Raw genomic sequence first — 17904 nt, forward strand, 5'->3', positions numbered from 1 at the left:
CATGAGTCAGCAGGGTGAACAGCAGAGGACTCAGCACACTGCCCTGAGGTGCCCCAGTGTTCATTGTGATGGTGCTGGAGCTGCTAGGTTTATTAGGTGTTTCTAATAAAGTGGCCAGTGAGTGGAAGCACAAGGTAGGTGTTTCTAATAAAGTGGCCAGTGAGTGGAAGCCCAAGGCTGGTGTTTCTAATAAAGTGGCCAGTGAGTGGAAGCACAAGCTAGGTGTTTCTAATAAAGTGGCCAGTAACTACGCGCAAGGTAGGTGTTTCTAATAAAGTGGCCAGTGTTTGTATGTTAACTGTATTGTGTTTAGTGTTTGGTAATGAAAAGGTTAAGGATGGAAAAGTAAACATGTCACAAAATACACAATGTTTATTGTTTTAATAAAATACAAACATTTTGTTTACATCCCATAATCACTCTTCATTAAAGCTGCGTATCTGTACCGCAGTGCAGCAAACACCCACTGTCCGACTCGGCCCCCCGTGTTAAAGGGCCCCTATTACAGAGACCTGAGCCGCGAGTGTGAGGTCATCTGTAAACTCCGGGTAAAGGCGTACCGCCCCCTGTCTGCTCCACAGCGCCCCCATGTGGAAACTAACGCAGTATAAAGCAACCATGTTTGTGATGTCACAAAAACCTGCACGGACACACTCACACACTCGTACAGTACACACACACATACTGTACACATATTTAATTACTATATTACCTCTGGGTGGTTGCTATGGTAGCTGAGCTGTTTGGTATGGTGTCCATAACCAATCCATGTGTTTGGCCAGGTGGTTGCTAGGGTGTTGCTATGGTATTGGAGGTGGTTGCTAGGATGTTGCCATGCAGGTGCTATGTTATTGGTGGTGATAGCTAGAATACTGATGAGTTTTGCTTTGTTTTTTTCTTTGGTTTATTCATGGTTGCTAGGGGGTTACAAGGCTGTCACTATGACACTCCTAGGTTGTTGCCATGGTATCCTGGTTTAACATTAATCTGCCTTTGCATAAATATTTAACCCAGGCTCATTCACACGGAGCTTATAAGGAGTGCTGCAGCCGGGATTTCTTTTTGAATAAGACAGAATACAGCCAATCATAGCAGACCTCATTTACATATATCAGTCTTTAAGGCACAGTGTGTTTATCTGTAAGGGATGAAGCTGAAAGAAGGTGAATGGGTGGGTATAACTGGAGCTCAGGACGCTCTTTAAAGGGAACTAGAACCTTAATATCAGCTGTTTTAGGAAAAGGTAAACAGTGAGTTTCTCTGGCCAATAAAAACAACGGAACTCAGGACTAACAATGATCTTTAAGGGGAGACTCCACCTCTTTTCTAAAACTCTTAAAATCTGAAATAAAATGAAATGTTGCTGTGGTACTGGGGGTGGTTGCCAGGGTGTTGCTGTGGTACTAGGGGATAGTGGCTATGATGTTGCTGTGGTACTAGTAGTTGCCAGGGTGTTGCTGTGGTACTGGGGGTGGTTTCCAGAATATTACCGTGGTACTGGGGATAGTGGCTATGATGTTGCTGTGGTACTAGGGGTGGTTGCCAGGGTGTTGCTGTGGTACTAGGGGTGGTTGCCAGGGTGTTGCTGTGTTATTAAATATGGTCTCTAGGGTATTTCTGTGGTATTTGAGGTGGATGTTAGGGTGTTGTGGCTGTTAGGGTGCTGCGTTACTGGGGGTGGTTGCCAGGGTGTTGCTGTGGTTCCAGGGGGTGGTTGTCAGGGTGTTGCTGTTGTACTGGGGGTGGTTGTTAGGGTATTGTGGTTGTGGAGGTGGACACTGTGCTATTGGAAGTGGTTGCTAGGATGCCTCTGTAGTACTCGAGGTAGTTGTTAAGGTGCTGCTGTAGTATTGGAGGTGGTTGCTTGGGTGGTGTGTTACTGGAGGTGGTTGCTAAGGTGTTTCTATAATACTTGAAAGGGTTACTAGGATGTTGCTGTGAATTGGAGGTGGTTTCTAAGGGGCTGTGGTTCTATGGGGTGTGGTTGCCATATTATAAATTGTAATAACTAGATTACTGATAGGCTTTTACTATGACAGTTTCTAGGTTGTCCCTTGTAGTCACTAGGGTATTATTAGGTGGTTGCTATGGTATTTCAAGTGGCTTTAAATTCAGTTTATTATAATTTGTACTTGCAATATAGTATATGTTTGTGAATATTACTTAATACTTCAATACAGAATTTATTGTTTTGTTTAAATCTTTTGGCACAACAACCAAACACACACACACACACACACACACACACACACTCCTGTTGAAAGTAATCACACAGATTCGCTGTTTTAATATAAAAGTGAAGTCCAGGTAATAAGTTAAAGAATAAAAACAGGTGAGAGTTCCGTTCACTCTTTGAAGTTTCATGTTTAAAAGAATGAGACAGTGTAGTGTTTTTGGTCCAAACCTGTTCAGGTAACTCCTGCAAGCCCTTTCAGTGCCTGATGAGCCTCAGACACTTTAAAAATCATAAACACCAGAGCACCTTCAGCACAGACCACAGGTTTACCTCAGGCTAACCCAAGATAACAGCTTTACCTCAGGCTAACCCAAGATAACAGATTTACCTCAGGCTAACCCCAGCTAACAGGTTTACCTCAGGCTAACCCAAGATAACAGATTTACCTCAGGCTAACCCAAGATAACAGATTTAAAGCAACACTACGTCGCATTTCAGCTTAAAATAACAGTTTGAGAGTCACTGTGACGCTCCGCTGACAGTAATGCAGAGGTTAGCGACTGTAGGAGATCCCAGTAGCAAGAAATGCCAATTTTCTATAGTGTTGCTTTAACTTAGCTAGCAAACCCCAGCTACCAGGAGTATCTCCGGCTAACCGCTCTCGCTAACCGCGTGCTTCAGGCCGGCGGCGGGTGTATCTTGTGTGTCGGCTCACATGGGCAGGTCAGTGCTGTTGTGTCGTGTTTTCCTGGCCGTCCCATCGTCCCGAGGCTGCGCCCTCTGCAGGCTGGACATGGCAGCGGTGCGCTCGATGTCAATAACAGCATAAAGCTCTGTCCGGTGGGTGGGGGTTTGGGGCAGGGGAGTGGAAGGGGTCCTTGGGGTCTGGGGGCCGCTGGAGTCTGACCCTTTCTCCATCTCCACCTCAATATAGTTTAGCTGGCGGAAGGCCTCGGCCGCCGGCGCCCTCCGCAGGTCGAAACTAAAAATGTTTGTTTCTCGGATCTTGTGGGCGCTGAACGGAACCGAGACGTTCTCCGTGTTGACGTAGTTGTGCTGGGGGTCGGAGGGGTCGAATCCGTTCAGGGCAGGGCTTTTAAGCTCTGCCCCCTTGTCTTCCTTAGAAGGAGGCTTGCGAAGTTCCCAAACGGGTGGGAGTGGTGGGAGGTTCTCGTAGTTGAGAAGTGCGGCGGCCCGACGCTGCCCGTTGTGGGGGTCGGGGGCGGGGCTAACAGGGTTGGCAGGGTTCGGTGGTCGAGGACGCCTGAAGATCAGGCCGTTCTTCAGATCCAGAGGTGCTTCCTTGCGCTCGTCGCTGTCGTAGCCGGTGTCGGGGTCGACAGCTGGATTTGTGCAGTTTGTGCTGGACTCTGTGGCGGTCTCTGTGCCTGGACACGTGGCGCTACGTTCCGTCGCTGAAGGTTCTCGCTCGCGTTCTCGACGTTTCTCCTTTAGCATCATCTGCCTCTGCACCGGGGTCGGGCCCAGAACGAACTTCACGCTCTCCGGCTCCATCACCAGCCGGACTGCTTCCGTCTCGCTGAGGGAGGTGGAGCCTATGCTTTCTGAATTAGACGGCTGGAGAGCCAAAGGGGCGTGGCCACTGCTGCGACAGCGCCGCTCCTCTTGCAGGCCGGGGGTGTTGACGTACGTGTGGACCTGTCAATCAGACAACATGTTAACTGTCTTCAACAAGTACATCACACAGTCCATTACATTATCTGCCACATGATTTAGCAGTTGCAGTGTGTGTGTGTGTGTGTGTGTGTGTGTACCATCTCATCGTTCATTAGCAATGGGTGCGTTGACTCCACAGATGGTAACCTGCTGCAGGGCCGTGAGGAGGCGTCGCTGACAGAGTTGAGACGGCCAACCCCATTGGCTATCGCAGGCACAGAGTACCCAGGAGCTGAAAACAACAGAAATACACACACTGAGACCTTCAGCCAATCAGAGACACACAAACAAGCCTTCCAGCCAATCAGCATCAGTGTCAGTTGTGTGTGAAGGGTTGTTGGAGCTGTGCAGTCAGGTCCCACAAACCGAACAGCCTGATGGTATCAGGGTCAGGGTCAAATCTAGAGGCGTGTGTGTGTGTCTGTGTTTGTGTGTGTGTGTGTGTGTGTGTGTGTGTGTTCTCACTGGTGGGACTGTAGGGGATTATGGGTAAGTCTGGCTCCAGTACAGGTTCCTCCACCACGCTGATGCTGTTGTTGTGCATGATGTCCTGCAGCATGTTGAAGATCTCCTCCGCACGCACACACTTAAACGCAAATATACCTGCAGGAACACACACACACACACACACACACACACACACACACACACACACTCTTAGTCTTTAGCAGTTTAGCCCCACCCACTCAGCCTACAGCAGTTCAGCCCCATACATTCACAATGAGGTCAACAGGGCTGTTTCTGGCTGTGATTGACATAGGTCAATCTCAAAGGCCTCACCCTGTCCAGTCTGGCAGCGCCGGCCGCTCTCGAAGGAGAAAAGGTTGGAGTCGTAACCGTAGCGACGGAGGCAGAGGTACGGCCACTTGACCGCATCCCGCTTCCGCGTGTGCAGGATAAGCTCTGCCCCGGTCAGCTCCATCACGCCTGAGCCCAACTCATTCCCATCATCATCCACGTTAATCACCTACACACACACACACACACACACACACACACACACACACACACACACACACACACCATCAAACACAAAGCAGGGCAATTTTCTGGATGGGAGCCTAGTGGGACAAGGAACAGAAGACCATGGGTTTGAACCCCAGGACTGAGTGGGGCCTACACAGTGTAACAGTAACATGGAGATCTTCTGTAGTTAAACTGGTTTCAGTAGAAGCTGTTTCTGTATCATAACAGTGTGTGTGTGTGTGTGTGTGTGTGTGTGTTCATGAGGAGTGTATTCTATGGCTGAGGTGTGTGTGTGTGTGTAAAAGGTCCAGAATTCACTCCTATATTATCTGAATCTCCTCTAGGTGGCGTAATAGAGGCAGATCAACTTCAGCTCAGCTTCAGAGCTAGCCAGGCTAAAGCTTCCAAACATGGTGGAGGTAGTTTCACCCACTGCTCCTGTAACTAAGACCCTCAAAGAAAACAATGATATATGATTCTCATATACAGCCACAGAGCTAGCCAGGCTAAAGTACAGCTTCTGAACATGTTTCACACAGCAGCCCCTTAATTTTTTTTTTGTACTGGTCATAAGTATTTGGACGCAGATATTTTGGTGTGTTGAGGTGGGAAAGCTGTTCTGCTTCATGCAGTATAGAACTGTGGGTTTACCAGACTATTCAGTGACTGTGACAGCGCCCCCCTCAGCCTGGTGTAAGTTGTACATGAATGAAGTAAAATGTAATACAGGTGGACCTACCTTGAATTTGCTGTGATGGTTGTCAGGGATGGTTTCTTTCTGTGGACAGCTAATGCAGCTACCCATGATCCTTCAGTACACCACTGGACTCCTAGAGAAAGAAAACAGATATACAGCTCTTAACTGCAAAACCCAGAACTGCAGTTTACTCTGAGATTTCCTGAAAATGACTGGCCAATTTATTAGAAACCCCAACTTTTAGCTACTTATATGTACAATTACAGACTGTTGCTGTAAAGCCGCTTCTACCCCATCACTCACCGCTCAGGGTAAGGGTACGAACTCTACAAGCAGTGTGATTCTCCAGCTCTGCCAGCAGAGGGAGTTACCTGCTCACCTAAATCCAGCCATCAGCGCTGCTGCTCCGCTCGCCAACACACACCACCGGCACATCCACTATCGCACCAACCAGTGTGTGTGTGTGTGTGTGTGTGTGTGTTTCACAGTAGAGAAAGAGGAGCTGCCAGTGACCTGCAGAGAGGCAGAAACTCAGCTTTTAATAATGAATTCATTTAACCCTTAAAGCACCCTGTTTACTCACACTACAGCTCCCTCACAACCACATTAAATAATACAATTCAATAACAATAAAATCAATCATTCACACTGAATCATTCAGGAAAAATCATAACAGATACTGAACAGTTCACAGTGTCTACTCAGTAATTCATAGTGGATCCTGAACATTTCATACTGAATATTAAATAATTCATAGTGGACACCGAATAATTTGCAGTGGATATGAAATAATTCACAGTAGACACAATCATTCATAGCGGATACCGAATCATTCATTCTTAGCGGATACCGAATCATTTTTAGCGGATACCGAATAATTCATAGTGGATACTGAATAATTTGTAGGAGAAACTGAATAATTCATAGCAGATACAGAATAATTCGTAGGGCACACTGAATAATTTGTAGCAGATATGAAATAATTTACAGTATTACCGAATCATTCATTCTTAGCGGATACCAAATCATTCATAGCGGATAACGAATCATTCATAGCGGATACCGAATCATTCATAGCGGGTACCAAATAATTCATAGTGGATACCGAATAATTCGTAGCAGATACTGAATCATTTGTAGCGGATACTGAACAATTCATAGTGGATACCGAATAATATGTAGTAGATGCCAAATAAGACATAATAGATGCTGAAATATTGCATAGGGGATACCAAATATTTTGTAGCAGATACCGAATAATTCGTAGTGGATATTAAGTCATTCACAGTAGACGCCGAATCATTCGTAGCGGACACCGAATCATTTGTAGCGGACAGCGAATCTTTTGTAGTGGACAGTGAATCTTTTGTAGTGGACAGCGAATAAGTTGTAGCGGACAGCGAATAAGTTGTAGCGGACAGCGAATCATTCGTAGCGGACACCGAATCATTTGTAGCAGACAGCGAATCATTTGTAGTGGACAGCGAATCATTTGTAGCGGACAGCGAATCATTTGTAGTGGACAGCGAATCATTTGTAGCGGACAGTGAATAAGTTGTAGTGGACAGCGAATCATTTGTAGCGGACAGCAAATCATTTGTAGTGGACAGTGAATAAGTTGTAGTGGACAGCGAATCATTTGTAGCGGACAGCGAATCATTTGTAGTGGACACCGAATCATTTGTAGTGGACACCGAATCATTTGTAGCGGACAGCGAATCATTTGTAGCGGACAGTGAATCATTTGTAGTGGACAGCGAATCATTTGTAGCAGACAGTGAATAAGTTGTAGTGGACAGTGAATCATTTGTAGTGGACAGTGGGAGGAGAGTGTTGTAAGTGGGAGGGTCTGAGTGTTCGTAAATGTAAATCTCCACACAGCTCTGAACAACCCTCTGAACCTGCACTCCGCTAAACCAGGAGAAACGCTCCTCCACGCTTTGCATTCCTAACATTTAATAAATACTGGTGTTGTCGTGGCAACAGGGCTTAAAAAGAAAGACAGAAGAGCAGTTCTGCTGCAGAGTGGCGAGAGTGTTGAGGACGTGCTCTCAAGGACGCTCTGCTTTATAAGAACCCTGACCAGCGTTCTCACACATTAGAGCCGGCCTCGGCAACAGGAGACTCATAAAGACCATCAGCGGTGTGATTACTGCTGCCCCGCCCACATCTAATACAGAGATTCTGATTGGTTCTGCTGCTGAGTTTCTCGGGTACTTGTGGTAAACAGACTTCCATTACTTGTTAGCTACATTAGCCCCATAGCTTCAGTGCTAATTGGTGGGGTATTAGCTTTCATTAACTGTTAGCTACATTAGATCTCATCTCTAATACTCCTAAATCCCCACTGCGTTACACACACACACACACACACACACACACACACCTGAACTCAGAAGGTCAGTGAACTCTGGTAACACTTCTCTAGTGTTCTAGATGTTTGGAGAAGTTATAAAGATTTCTGGGAATTAAAAAAATAATACCTTTAATTTTAGTTCATTTTTGTTTAAAATGTAAAATCTGTGAAACTAAGCAGAAAATCAGATTCAGCTCTCCCACTGGTCTGGACCAAAGCCTCTCAGATTAACCACCAACACCATCAACGTATCTCAATATGGCTGACATCTCAACTCAACTCAAACGTCTTGGCTCGACTCGAACATCTCAACTCAAACATCTCAACTCAACTCAAACGTCTTGGCTCGACTCGAACATCTCAGCTCAAACATCTCAACTTAACTCGAACATCTCGGCTCAAACATCTCAACTTAACTCGAACATCTCAGCTCAAACATCTCAGCGCAAATCGAACATCTCAGCTCAAACATCTCAGCTCGACTCAAACATCTCAGCTCAAACATCTCAACTTAACTCGAACATCTCGGCTCAAACATCTCGGCTCAAACATCTCAACTTAACTCGAACATCTCGGCTCAAACATCTCGGCTCAAACATCTCAACTTAACTCGAACGTCGCAGCTCAAACATCTCAGCTCAAACATCTCAACTTAACTCGAACATCTCAGCTCAAACATCTCAACTTAACTCGAACATCTCAGCTCAAACATCTCGGCTCAAACATCTCAACTTAACTCGAACGTCGCGGCTCAAACATCTCAGCTCAAACATCTCAACTTAACTCGAACATCTCAGCTCAAACATCTCAACTTAACTCGAACATCTCAGCTCAAACATCTCGGCTCAAACATCTCAACTTAACTCGAACGTCGCGGCTCAAACATCTCAGCTCAAACATCTCAACTTAACTCGAACATCTCAGCTCAAACATCTCAGCGCAAATCGAACATCTCAGCTCAAACATCTCACCTCAAACATCTCAACTTAACTCGAACATCTCAGCTCAAACATCTCAGCGCAAATCGAACATCTCAGCTCAAACATCTCAGCTCGGCTCAAACATCTCAACTTAACTCGAACATCTCGGCTCAAACATCTCAACTTAACTCGAACATCTCGGCTCGACTCGAACATCTCGGCTCAAACATCTCAACTTAACTCAAACATCTCGGATCAACTCAAACATCTCAACTCAAACATCTCAACTCAAACATCTCGGCTCAAACATCTCGGCTCAACTCAAACATCTCGGCTCAAACATCTCAACTTAACTCGAACATCTCGGCTCAAACATCTCAACTTAACTCGAACATCTCGGCTCAAACATCTCAACTTAACTCGAACATCTCAGCTCAAACATCTCAACTCAACTCAAACATCTCAACTTAACTTGAACATCTCGGCTCAAACATCTCAACTTAACTCGAACATCTCGGCTCAAACATTTCAACTTAACTCGAACATCTCGGCTCAAACATGCCAGCTCAAACATGTCAACTTAACTCGAACATCTCGGCTCAAACATCTCAACTTAACTCGAACATCTCGGCTCAAACATCTCAACTTAACTCGAACATCTTGGCTCGACTGGAACGTCTCGGCTCATTTCAAACGTCTCGGCTCAGCTCAAACGTTTTGGCACGACTCAAACGCCTCGGCTCGACACAAACATCTCAACTTAACTCTAACGTCTCAATTCGAACGTCTCAGCGCAACTCGAACGTCGCAACTCGAACATCTCGGCTCAAACATCTCAACTTAACTCCAACATCTCAACTTAACTCGAACGTCTCAATTCGAATGTCTCATCTCGGTTCAAACATCTCAGCGCAACTCGAACGTCACAACTCGAACATCTCGACACAAACATCTCAACTTAACTCGAAAGTCTCAATTCGAACGTCTCATCTCGGCTCAAACATGTCAGCGCAACTCCAACTTCGCAACTCGAACATCTCGGCTCGACTGGAACATCTCGGCTCAAACATCTCGGCTCGACTCGAACATCTCAGCTCAAACATCTCAACTTAACTCAAACATCTCGGCTCGACTCGAACATCTCAGCTCAAACATCTCAACTTAACTCAAACATCTCGGCTCGACTCGAACATCTCGGCTCAAACATCTCAACTTAACTTAAACATCTCGGCTCAAACATCTCAACTTAACTTAAACATCTCAACTTAACTCGAACATCTCGGCTCAAACATCTCAACTTAACTCCAACATCTCAACTTAACTCCAACATCTCAACTTAACTCCAACATCTCAACTTAACTCCAACGTCTCAATTCGAATGTCTCATCTCGGCTCAAACATCTCAGCGCAACTCTAACGTCACAACTCGAACATCTCGACACAAACATCTCAACTTAACTCGAAAGTCTCAATTCGAACGTCTCATCTCGGCTCAAACATGTCAGCGCAACTCCAACTTCGCAACTCGAACATCTCGGCTCGACTGGAACATCTCGGCTCAAACATCTCGGCTCGACTCGAACATCTCGGCTCAAACATCTCAACTTAACTCAAACATCTCGGCTCGACTCAAACATCTCGGCTCAAACATCTCAACTTAACTCAAACATCTCGGCTCAAACATCTCAACTTAACTCAAACATCTCGGCTCAAACATCTCAACTTAACTCAAACATCTCGGCTCAACTCGAACATCTCGGCTCAAACATCTCAACTTAACTCGAACATCTCGGCTCGACTCGAACATCTCGGCTCAAACATCTCAACTTAACTCAAACATCTCGGCTCGACTCGAACATCTCGGCTCAAACATCTCAACTTAACTCAAACATCTCGGCTCGACTCGAACATCTCGGCTCGACTCGAACATCTCGGCTCAAACATCTCAACTCAAACATCTCAACTTAACTCAAACATCTCGGCTCAACTCGAACATCTCGGCTCAACTCGAACATCTCGGCTCAAACATCTCAACTTAACTCGAACATCTCGGCTCAACTCGAACATCTCGGCTCAAACATCTCAACTTAACTCGAACATCTCGGCTCAAACATCTCAACTTAACTCAAACATCTCGGCTCAAACATCTCAACTTAACTCAAACATCTCGGCTCAACTCAAACATCTCGACTCAAACATCTCGACTCAAACATCTCGACTCAAACATCTCGACTCAAACATCTCAACTTAACTCAAACATCTCGGCTCAAACGTCTCAACTTAACTCAAACATCTCGGCTCAACTCGAACATCTCGGCTCAAACATCTCAACTTAACTCGAACATCTCGGCTCGACTCGAACATCTCGGCTCAAACATCTCAACTTAACTCAAACATCTCGGCTCAACTCAAACATCTCAACTCAAACATCTCGGCTCAAACATCTCAACTTAACTCAAACATCTCGGCTCATACATCTCAACTTAACTCAAACATCTCAACTTAACTCAAACATCTCGGCTCAAACATCTCAACTTAACTCAAACATCTCGGCTCAAACATCTCAACTTAACTCAAACATCTCGGCTCAACTCGAACATCTCGGCTCAAACATCTCAACTTAACTCGAACATCTCGGCTCAACTCGAACATCTCGGCTCAAACATCTCAACTTAACTCAAACATCTCGGCTCAAACGTCTCAACTTAACTCAAACATCTCGGCTCAAACATCTCAACCTAACTCAAACATCTCGGCTCAAACATCTCAACTTAACTCAAACATCTCGGCTCAACTCGAACATCTCGGCTCAAACATCTCAACTTAACTCAAACATCTCGGCTCAAACGTCTCAACTTAACTCAAACATCTCGGCTCAAACGTCTCAACTTAACTCAAACATCTCGGCTCAAACGTCTCAACTTAACTCAAACATCTCGGCTCAACTCGAACATCTCGGCTCAAACATCTCAACTTAACTCGAACATCTCGGCTCGACTCGAACATCTCGGCTCAAACATCTCAACTTAACTCAAACATCTCGGCTCAACTCGAACATCTCGGCTCAAACATCTCAACTTAACTCAAACATCTCGGCTCAAACGTCTCAACTTAACTCAAACATCTCGGCTCAAACATCTCGGCTCAAACGTCTCAACTTAACTCAAACATCTCGGCTCAAACATCTCGGCTCAAACATTTCAACTTAACTCAAACTTCTCGGCTCAAACATCTCAACTTAACTCAAACATCTCGGCTCAAACGTCTCAACTTAACTCAAACATCTCGGCTCAAACATCTCGGCTCAAACGTCTCAACTTAACTCAAACATCTCGGCTCAAACATCTCGGCTCAAACGTCTCAACTTAACTCAAACATCTCGGCTCAAACATCTCAACTTAACTCAAACATCTCGGCTCAAACGTCTCAACTTAACTCAAACATCTCGGCTCAAACATCTCGGCTCAAACATCTCAACTTAACTCAAACATCTCGGCTCAAACATCTCAACTTAACTCAAACATCTCGGCTCAAACATCTCGGCTCAAACATCTCAACTTAACTCAAACATCTCGGCTCAAACGTCTCAACTTAACTCAAACATCTCGGCTCAACTCGAACATCTCGGCTCAAACATCTCAACTTAACTCGAACATCTCGGCTCGACTCGAACATCTCGGCTCAAACATCTCAACTTAACTCAAACATCTCGGCTCAACTCAAACATCTCGGCTCAAACATCTCAACTTAACTCAAACATCTCGGCTCATACATCTCAACTTAACTCAAACATCTCAACTTAACTCAAACATCTCGGCTCAAACATCTCAACTTAACTCAAACATCTCGGCTCAAACATCTCAACTTAACTCAAACATCTCGGCTCAACTCGAACATCTCAGCTCAAACATCTCAACTTAACTCGAACATCTCGGCTCAACTCGAACATCTCGGCTCAAACATCTCAACTTAACTCAAACATCTCGGCTCAAACATCTCAACTTAACTCAAACATCTCGGCTCAAACATCTCAACTTAACTCAAACATCTCGGCTCAAACGTCTCAACTTAACTCAAACATCTCGGCTCAAACATCTCAACTTAACTCGAACATCTCGGCTCAACTCGAACATCTCGGCTCAAACATCTCAACTTAACTCAAACATCTCGGCTCAAACGTCTCAACTTAACTCAAACATCTCGGCTCAAACATCTCGGCTCAAACGTCTCAACTTAACTCAAACATCTCGGCTCAAACATCTCGGCTCAAACATTTCAACTTAACTCAAACTTCTCGGCTCAAACATCTCAACTTAACTCAAACATCTCGGCTCAAACGTCTCAACTTAACTCAAACATCTTGGCTCAAACATCTCGGCTCAAACGTCTCAACTTAACTCAAACATCTCGGCTCAAACGTCTCAACTTAACTCAAACATCTCGGCTCAAACATCTCGGCTCAAACATCTCAACTTAACTCAAACATCTCGGCTCAAACATCTCAACTTAACTCAAACATCTCGGCTCAAACGTCTCGGCTCGACACAAACATCTCGGCTCAGCTCGAACGTCTCGGCACGACTCAAACGTCTCGGCTCGAACATCTCAGCGCAACCCAACTCTCAAGCTTAAAATTGCATTACTCATCTCTACACACAACTTCTCAACTCTACTCTGTTTAACTGGACTTTAACTGCATTTCTTAATTCACAGACTAAATTCTACACAAACCCCCGATGCTCAGCTCTACTCTACATGCACGTATCTCTATTTCTTAACTCTACAGAACTTTACTCACATCTAATCAAATGTAAAGTGAACTCTGCTCTCCTCAGCTGCACTAATCTCAGCTCAGGTCTCAACTCAACTCTCAGCTCCGTTGGGCTCCGTCACAGTGAACTCGATCTCCACTCTCCTAAACACTAATAAACTAGAGCTTCTACTGCAGTACTGATGTGTCCACTCACACACTCACACACAGCTGAGGGTGTGACTCGAGTCTTCTGAACTCTCTGTACAACACACACACACACACACACACACACGCACACACACACACGCACACACACACACGCACACACACACACGCACACACACACACTCTCATGTGTTGTAACTGGTTGTGATGACTAAGGCAATGAGTCTCGCCCCCACAGAGCGTTTACATTTCACTGAGGGTGTGTACAAACCTCACTCAACCACACAGTGCTCTCTCTCCCTCTCTCACTGTGTGTCTCCGTCTCTCTCTGTCTCACTCAATGTCTCTGTATCTCTCTCTCCCCCTCTTTTTGTCTCTCACCCTCTCTCTGTCTCTTACCCACTCTCTCTCTGTCTGTCTCTCTCTCTGTGTTTATCCCTCTCTCACTGTGTGTGTGTGTGTGTGTGTGTGTCTCTTTCTTACTGTCTCTTTGTGTCTCTCTGTCTCTCTGTGTGTGTGTTAATCCCTCTCTCACTGTGTGTGTGTGTGTGTGTCTCTTACTGTCTCTGTGTGTCTCTCTGTCTCTCTCTCTCTGTGTGTGTTAATCCCTCTCTCACTGTGTGTGTGTGTGTGTGTGTGTGTGTATGTCTCTCTCTGTCTCTCTCTCTCTCTCTCTCTCTGTGTGTGTTAATCCCTCTCTCACTGTGTGTGTGTATGTCTCTCTCTCTCTGTCTCTCTCTCTCTCTCTCTGTGTGTGTGTTAATCCCTCTCTCACTGTGTGTGTGTGTGTGTGTGTGTTACTGTCTCTGTGTGTCTCTCTGTCTCTCTTTACTGGATCAAGTATCAGGTTTTTAAGCCTGATCCAGTTCTGATCCTTTAGTTTTACCGCTGTGTTTCAGCAGAGCACAGCTCTCTACGCATCATTCCACATCCGTATCCATAGTTACGGAAACACCCGTTTCTGTGGGTGCGCATCCATGGTTACACTACACCCACTACAGTCATTTCCATGGCTAAGCCACACCCACTGCCATGAACATAACAGCGACCCCATAGTTGAGTTTCTGACCGCGGCGACTCCAGAGTGGCGGGAGTGTGTTTACACACCGATAAACAAACAAACAAACAAACAAACAAGCAAGCATCTGCTCCAACTCAGTTCCAGCTCTAGAACCACAGATACGTTCTCAGGTTCTGCACTGCAGACTCTGTTCTGTGGAGGAGGATTTGACCGCATTCAGCCCCACAGGAGACAGAACATCAGTGAGGTCAGGTTCTGAAGTTGGTCAGGTCTCCATCATTACTCCAGAGAAGCCCCCAGCAACCCCTCTAGCCCACGCTCAGACCTATGCTCATCGGGCACGGTGACCTCAGATGACCTCATGTGATCACGGCTGGAATGGACTCCTCCTCTAGGCCCCGAGGCTGTAAACAGCTCATATATTTGGGTCTGTCGGGTTTCAGCCCAGACGAACCCACCACAGAACTAAAGACTCGCTTTAAACCAACAGTTCCTGCTGGATACACGACAGACCACCCGTCTCCAGAGAACACCCACCGAACGAGGTCAACTGGGGACGGCGAGGTCGCACCCGCTAATTAAAACAACGATTTATCTCAACTTCGTCTCATCAGAGACACAAACGAGCATCTGACAACACCAGAGAACCGCCGCAGAACCGAGAACATCCTCCGCCTCGCTCCCGTCGAGCAGAGCTTCCCTCCGGCGCTGTTCAGTAACCCGTCCGAGTTTAAACGAGGCCTCCGGATTCAGACGGACTCATAGCAGCACGCTCCCGCTAGCAGAGCTAGACAGTCCTGGCTATTTTCAGTCAGCAGAGTAAGCTAGCATTAACTGGTTTTAGTCTTTTTTAATTATTATTATTATTTTTATATATTTTATTTATATTATATTTATATTTTCTCTATTTAGAAGAGCTAGTCATTTTAAGCTAGCAGCTTTAGCTAGCATTAGCTATTTTTACTTGCAGAGGCTTTGCTTTATTTTCAGTTAGCAGGCTGAGCTAGCGTTATCGGTGTTTCAGCAGTAGCTACTGTCCGTTAGCAGAGTTAGCTAGACTTTGCTCTTTTTGATTAGCAGGGTCTTCTCAGCTAGCTGAGCAGCTACTCTTGGCTATCTTCAGTTAGTTAGTTAGCTTTTAGCAGATTTAGCTGGTCATAATTAGTTTTAGTTATTAGGATGATGTAAATTAGCTGGGAGAGCCCTGCTATTTTCAGTCAGCAGAGTTAGCGAGCGTTATCCATGTCCAGGTGGCAAAGTTAGGGATGTAATTAATGTAAAATCTGCTGATCTGGGCAGAAAGTGAAACACTGATATCAGAATAAACACTGATAGTGGTGGAGGTTCTCCATCACTGTGTTCATCATTAGAACATCTCCAGAGTTCTCCTCTCTCATGGAGTCTAGTATTATTTAGAGTTCTCCTCAGATCAACACCTGGTTTGGTGGTAAATCAGGGCTTAATGATGGTAAATCAGGTGAGCTGCTGCTGCTGCTGATGATGATGATGGAGTTGAACACATCCTCCACGCTGTGCTGGCTGGACTGGGGGGCGTCCAGGAGAAACCAAGGACTAGCTCACAAGATCTCAACTAGGGCTATAGAGCATCGAGGAGCTGTGGAGCAGTGGAGGAACTGTGTTCTCTGGTATGATGGTGGTGGAGCTTCATTCAGTACTTTTGGGATGGGATGAGTTGGGGATGATGAGGTGGGGTGGTGATCATCCATCCAACATCCTCAGCTCAGTAACACGCTTGTCGCTGAAACAATCAAATCCTCACAGCAATGCTCTTCTCCAGAATCTAGTAGAAAGTCTTATTCTCTGGACAGTAGAGACAGTTACTCCAACAGAAGCAGGATCAGCTCCTTTAATACACTTGATTTCAGGCGTCCCAATACTTCTGTCCGTATAGTTACACTAGAGCTGGAGCTCTGATTAAATCACGGCTGTAGTGGCGAGAGCTGTGGAGGGGAGTCTCTGCAGGTGGGCTGGAGGTGAAGCCTTTCTGCGCTCATCTCAGATTCTCTCTCTCTCTCAGGTTAACCTCCTGTTTGTGCTCTCACTCCTCCCACTCACACTCCAGCTTCACTTACTGCGCCCCCCCACACAAACCCCCCCGAGCCCCCGAGCCCCCCGCCCGATTCCACAGTCGGTCTAATCTTCCTCAGATTAGATCAGCACTGAAAAGCTGAGGTTTGGATTTTAGAAGTGTTTCCCAGCAGAGATCTGAAAAACACAGCTGTAATAATGCGTTAATATTCAATAATAATTCAAATTAGTCATCACACACACACACACACACACACACACACACGTTTAGTAATAAGATAATAAAACTGTTATACACACAGTGCCGCTACACCCGCTACAATGTCCCGCATTTCTGCACAGGTTTGACCAGAAATCACAGACCACCTCTCCAGCTGTTAAGCATGGGGGCGGGTGGATCATGCCTTCACTGGCGGAGGGCAAATTGTGGAAACAATCATCAAAACATCAAAAACAAAAAAAGAAAGATGAAAAGAGGAGGAGGAGCTTCTACAGCAGGATAACGATAACAATCCTAAAAATCATCAAAGAACATCTGCCGATAGACTTCAAAGGGGCCGAGCAGCAAGACGACCAAAGAACGTCACAGAACCTCGCAGATCTAGAACCTTCTGCAGGAAGAACGGGTGGAGATCTGAAAGTAGAGTTTACAAGCTAGTTCTGACCACGCAAGAAATTACTTCAGACCAGGTCCTCCACTCCCCGCCTAGCCCATCACAGCTGCAGATATTTTGATCGGGGCGCCCAAACTTCTGCAGGACACTGTACCCACCCAACTACCTCACTAGCACCCTCGCTACCTACGGAGCCACCCGTGAATCCAAGTAGCTCACGAACAAGCCCACCGACTCCCCTCGCTTTTGGGGGCAGTGTAACGCCGGTGTTTGTTAGCATCGTTAGCCTAGCATCCTCCACCGTGAACTGGAGAAGCACACGTCAGACCCCCAGCCGGTCTCCACTGATCGGCTGAATCTGGGGAGCGAGATCAATCACGTCGATTGATTTTTGGCCGAACTATCGCTGTAAAGACAGCACTGAGCGCGATGATGCACCGCTCACATCACATCAGAGACCCTGAACATCTGAGAGAGAGAGAGTGTGTAGAGCAGTGTGTGTGTGTGTGT

General features: G+C 45.9%; 1 protein-coding gene across 3 annotated transcripts in view; it reads right to left on the bottom strand.

Annotated features, from left to right (window-relative positions):
- Nucleotides 1–354: 354 nt before the first annotated feature.
- Nucleotides 355–17904, bottom strand: part of frs2a (fibroblast growth factor receptor substrate 2a) — a 20381-nt gene continuing 2831 nt past the window's right edge. The window contains exons 1-7 of one of the 3 annotated variants that reach the window (XM_072673507.1): nt 8000–8070; nt 5896–6029; nt 5559–5649; nt 4634–4820; nt 4319–4456; nt 3952–4085; nt 355–3835 (exon numbers count right to left, since the gene is read on the bottom strand). In XM_072673507.1, coding sequence (XP_072529608.1) covers nt 2888–3835; nt 3952–4085; nt 4319–4456; nt 4634–4820; nt 5559–5624 — 1473 coding nt within the window. In that variant the 5' untranslated portion in view covers nt 5625–5649; nt 5896–6029; nt 8000–8070 and the 3' untranslated portion in view covers nt 355–2887. Of the gene's footprint in view, nt 3836–3951; nt 4086–4318; nt 4457–4633; nt 4821–5558; nt 5650–5895; nt 6030–7999; nt 8071–17904 lie in introns of those variants that run through there. The other 2 variants (XM_072673506.1, XM_072673505.1) reach the window with 2 other exon arrangements.

The sequence above is a fragment of the Salminus brasiliensis genome, chromosome 2 (genome assembly GCF_030463535.1).
Source record: "Salminus brasiliensis chromosome 2, fSalBra1.hap2, whole genome shotgun sequence".
NCBI lineage: Eukaryota > Metazoa > Chordata > Actinopteri > Characiformes > Bryconidae > Salminus > Salminus brasiliensis.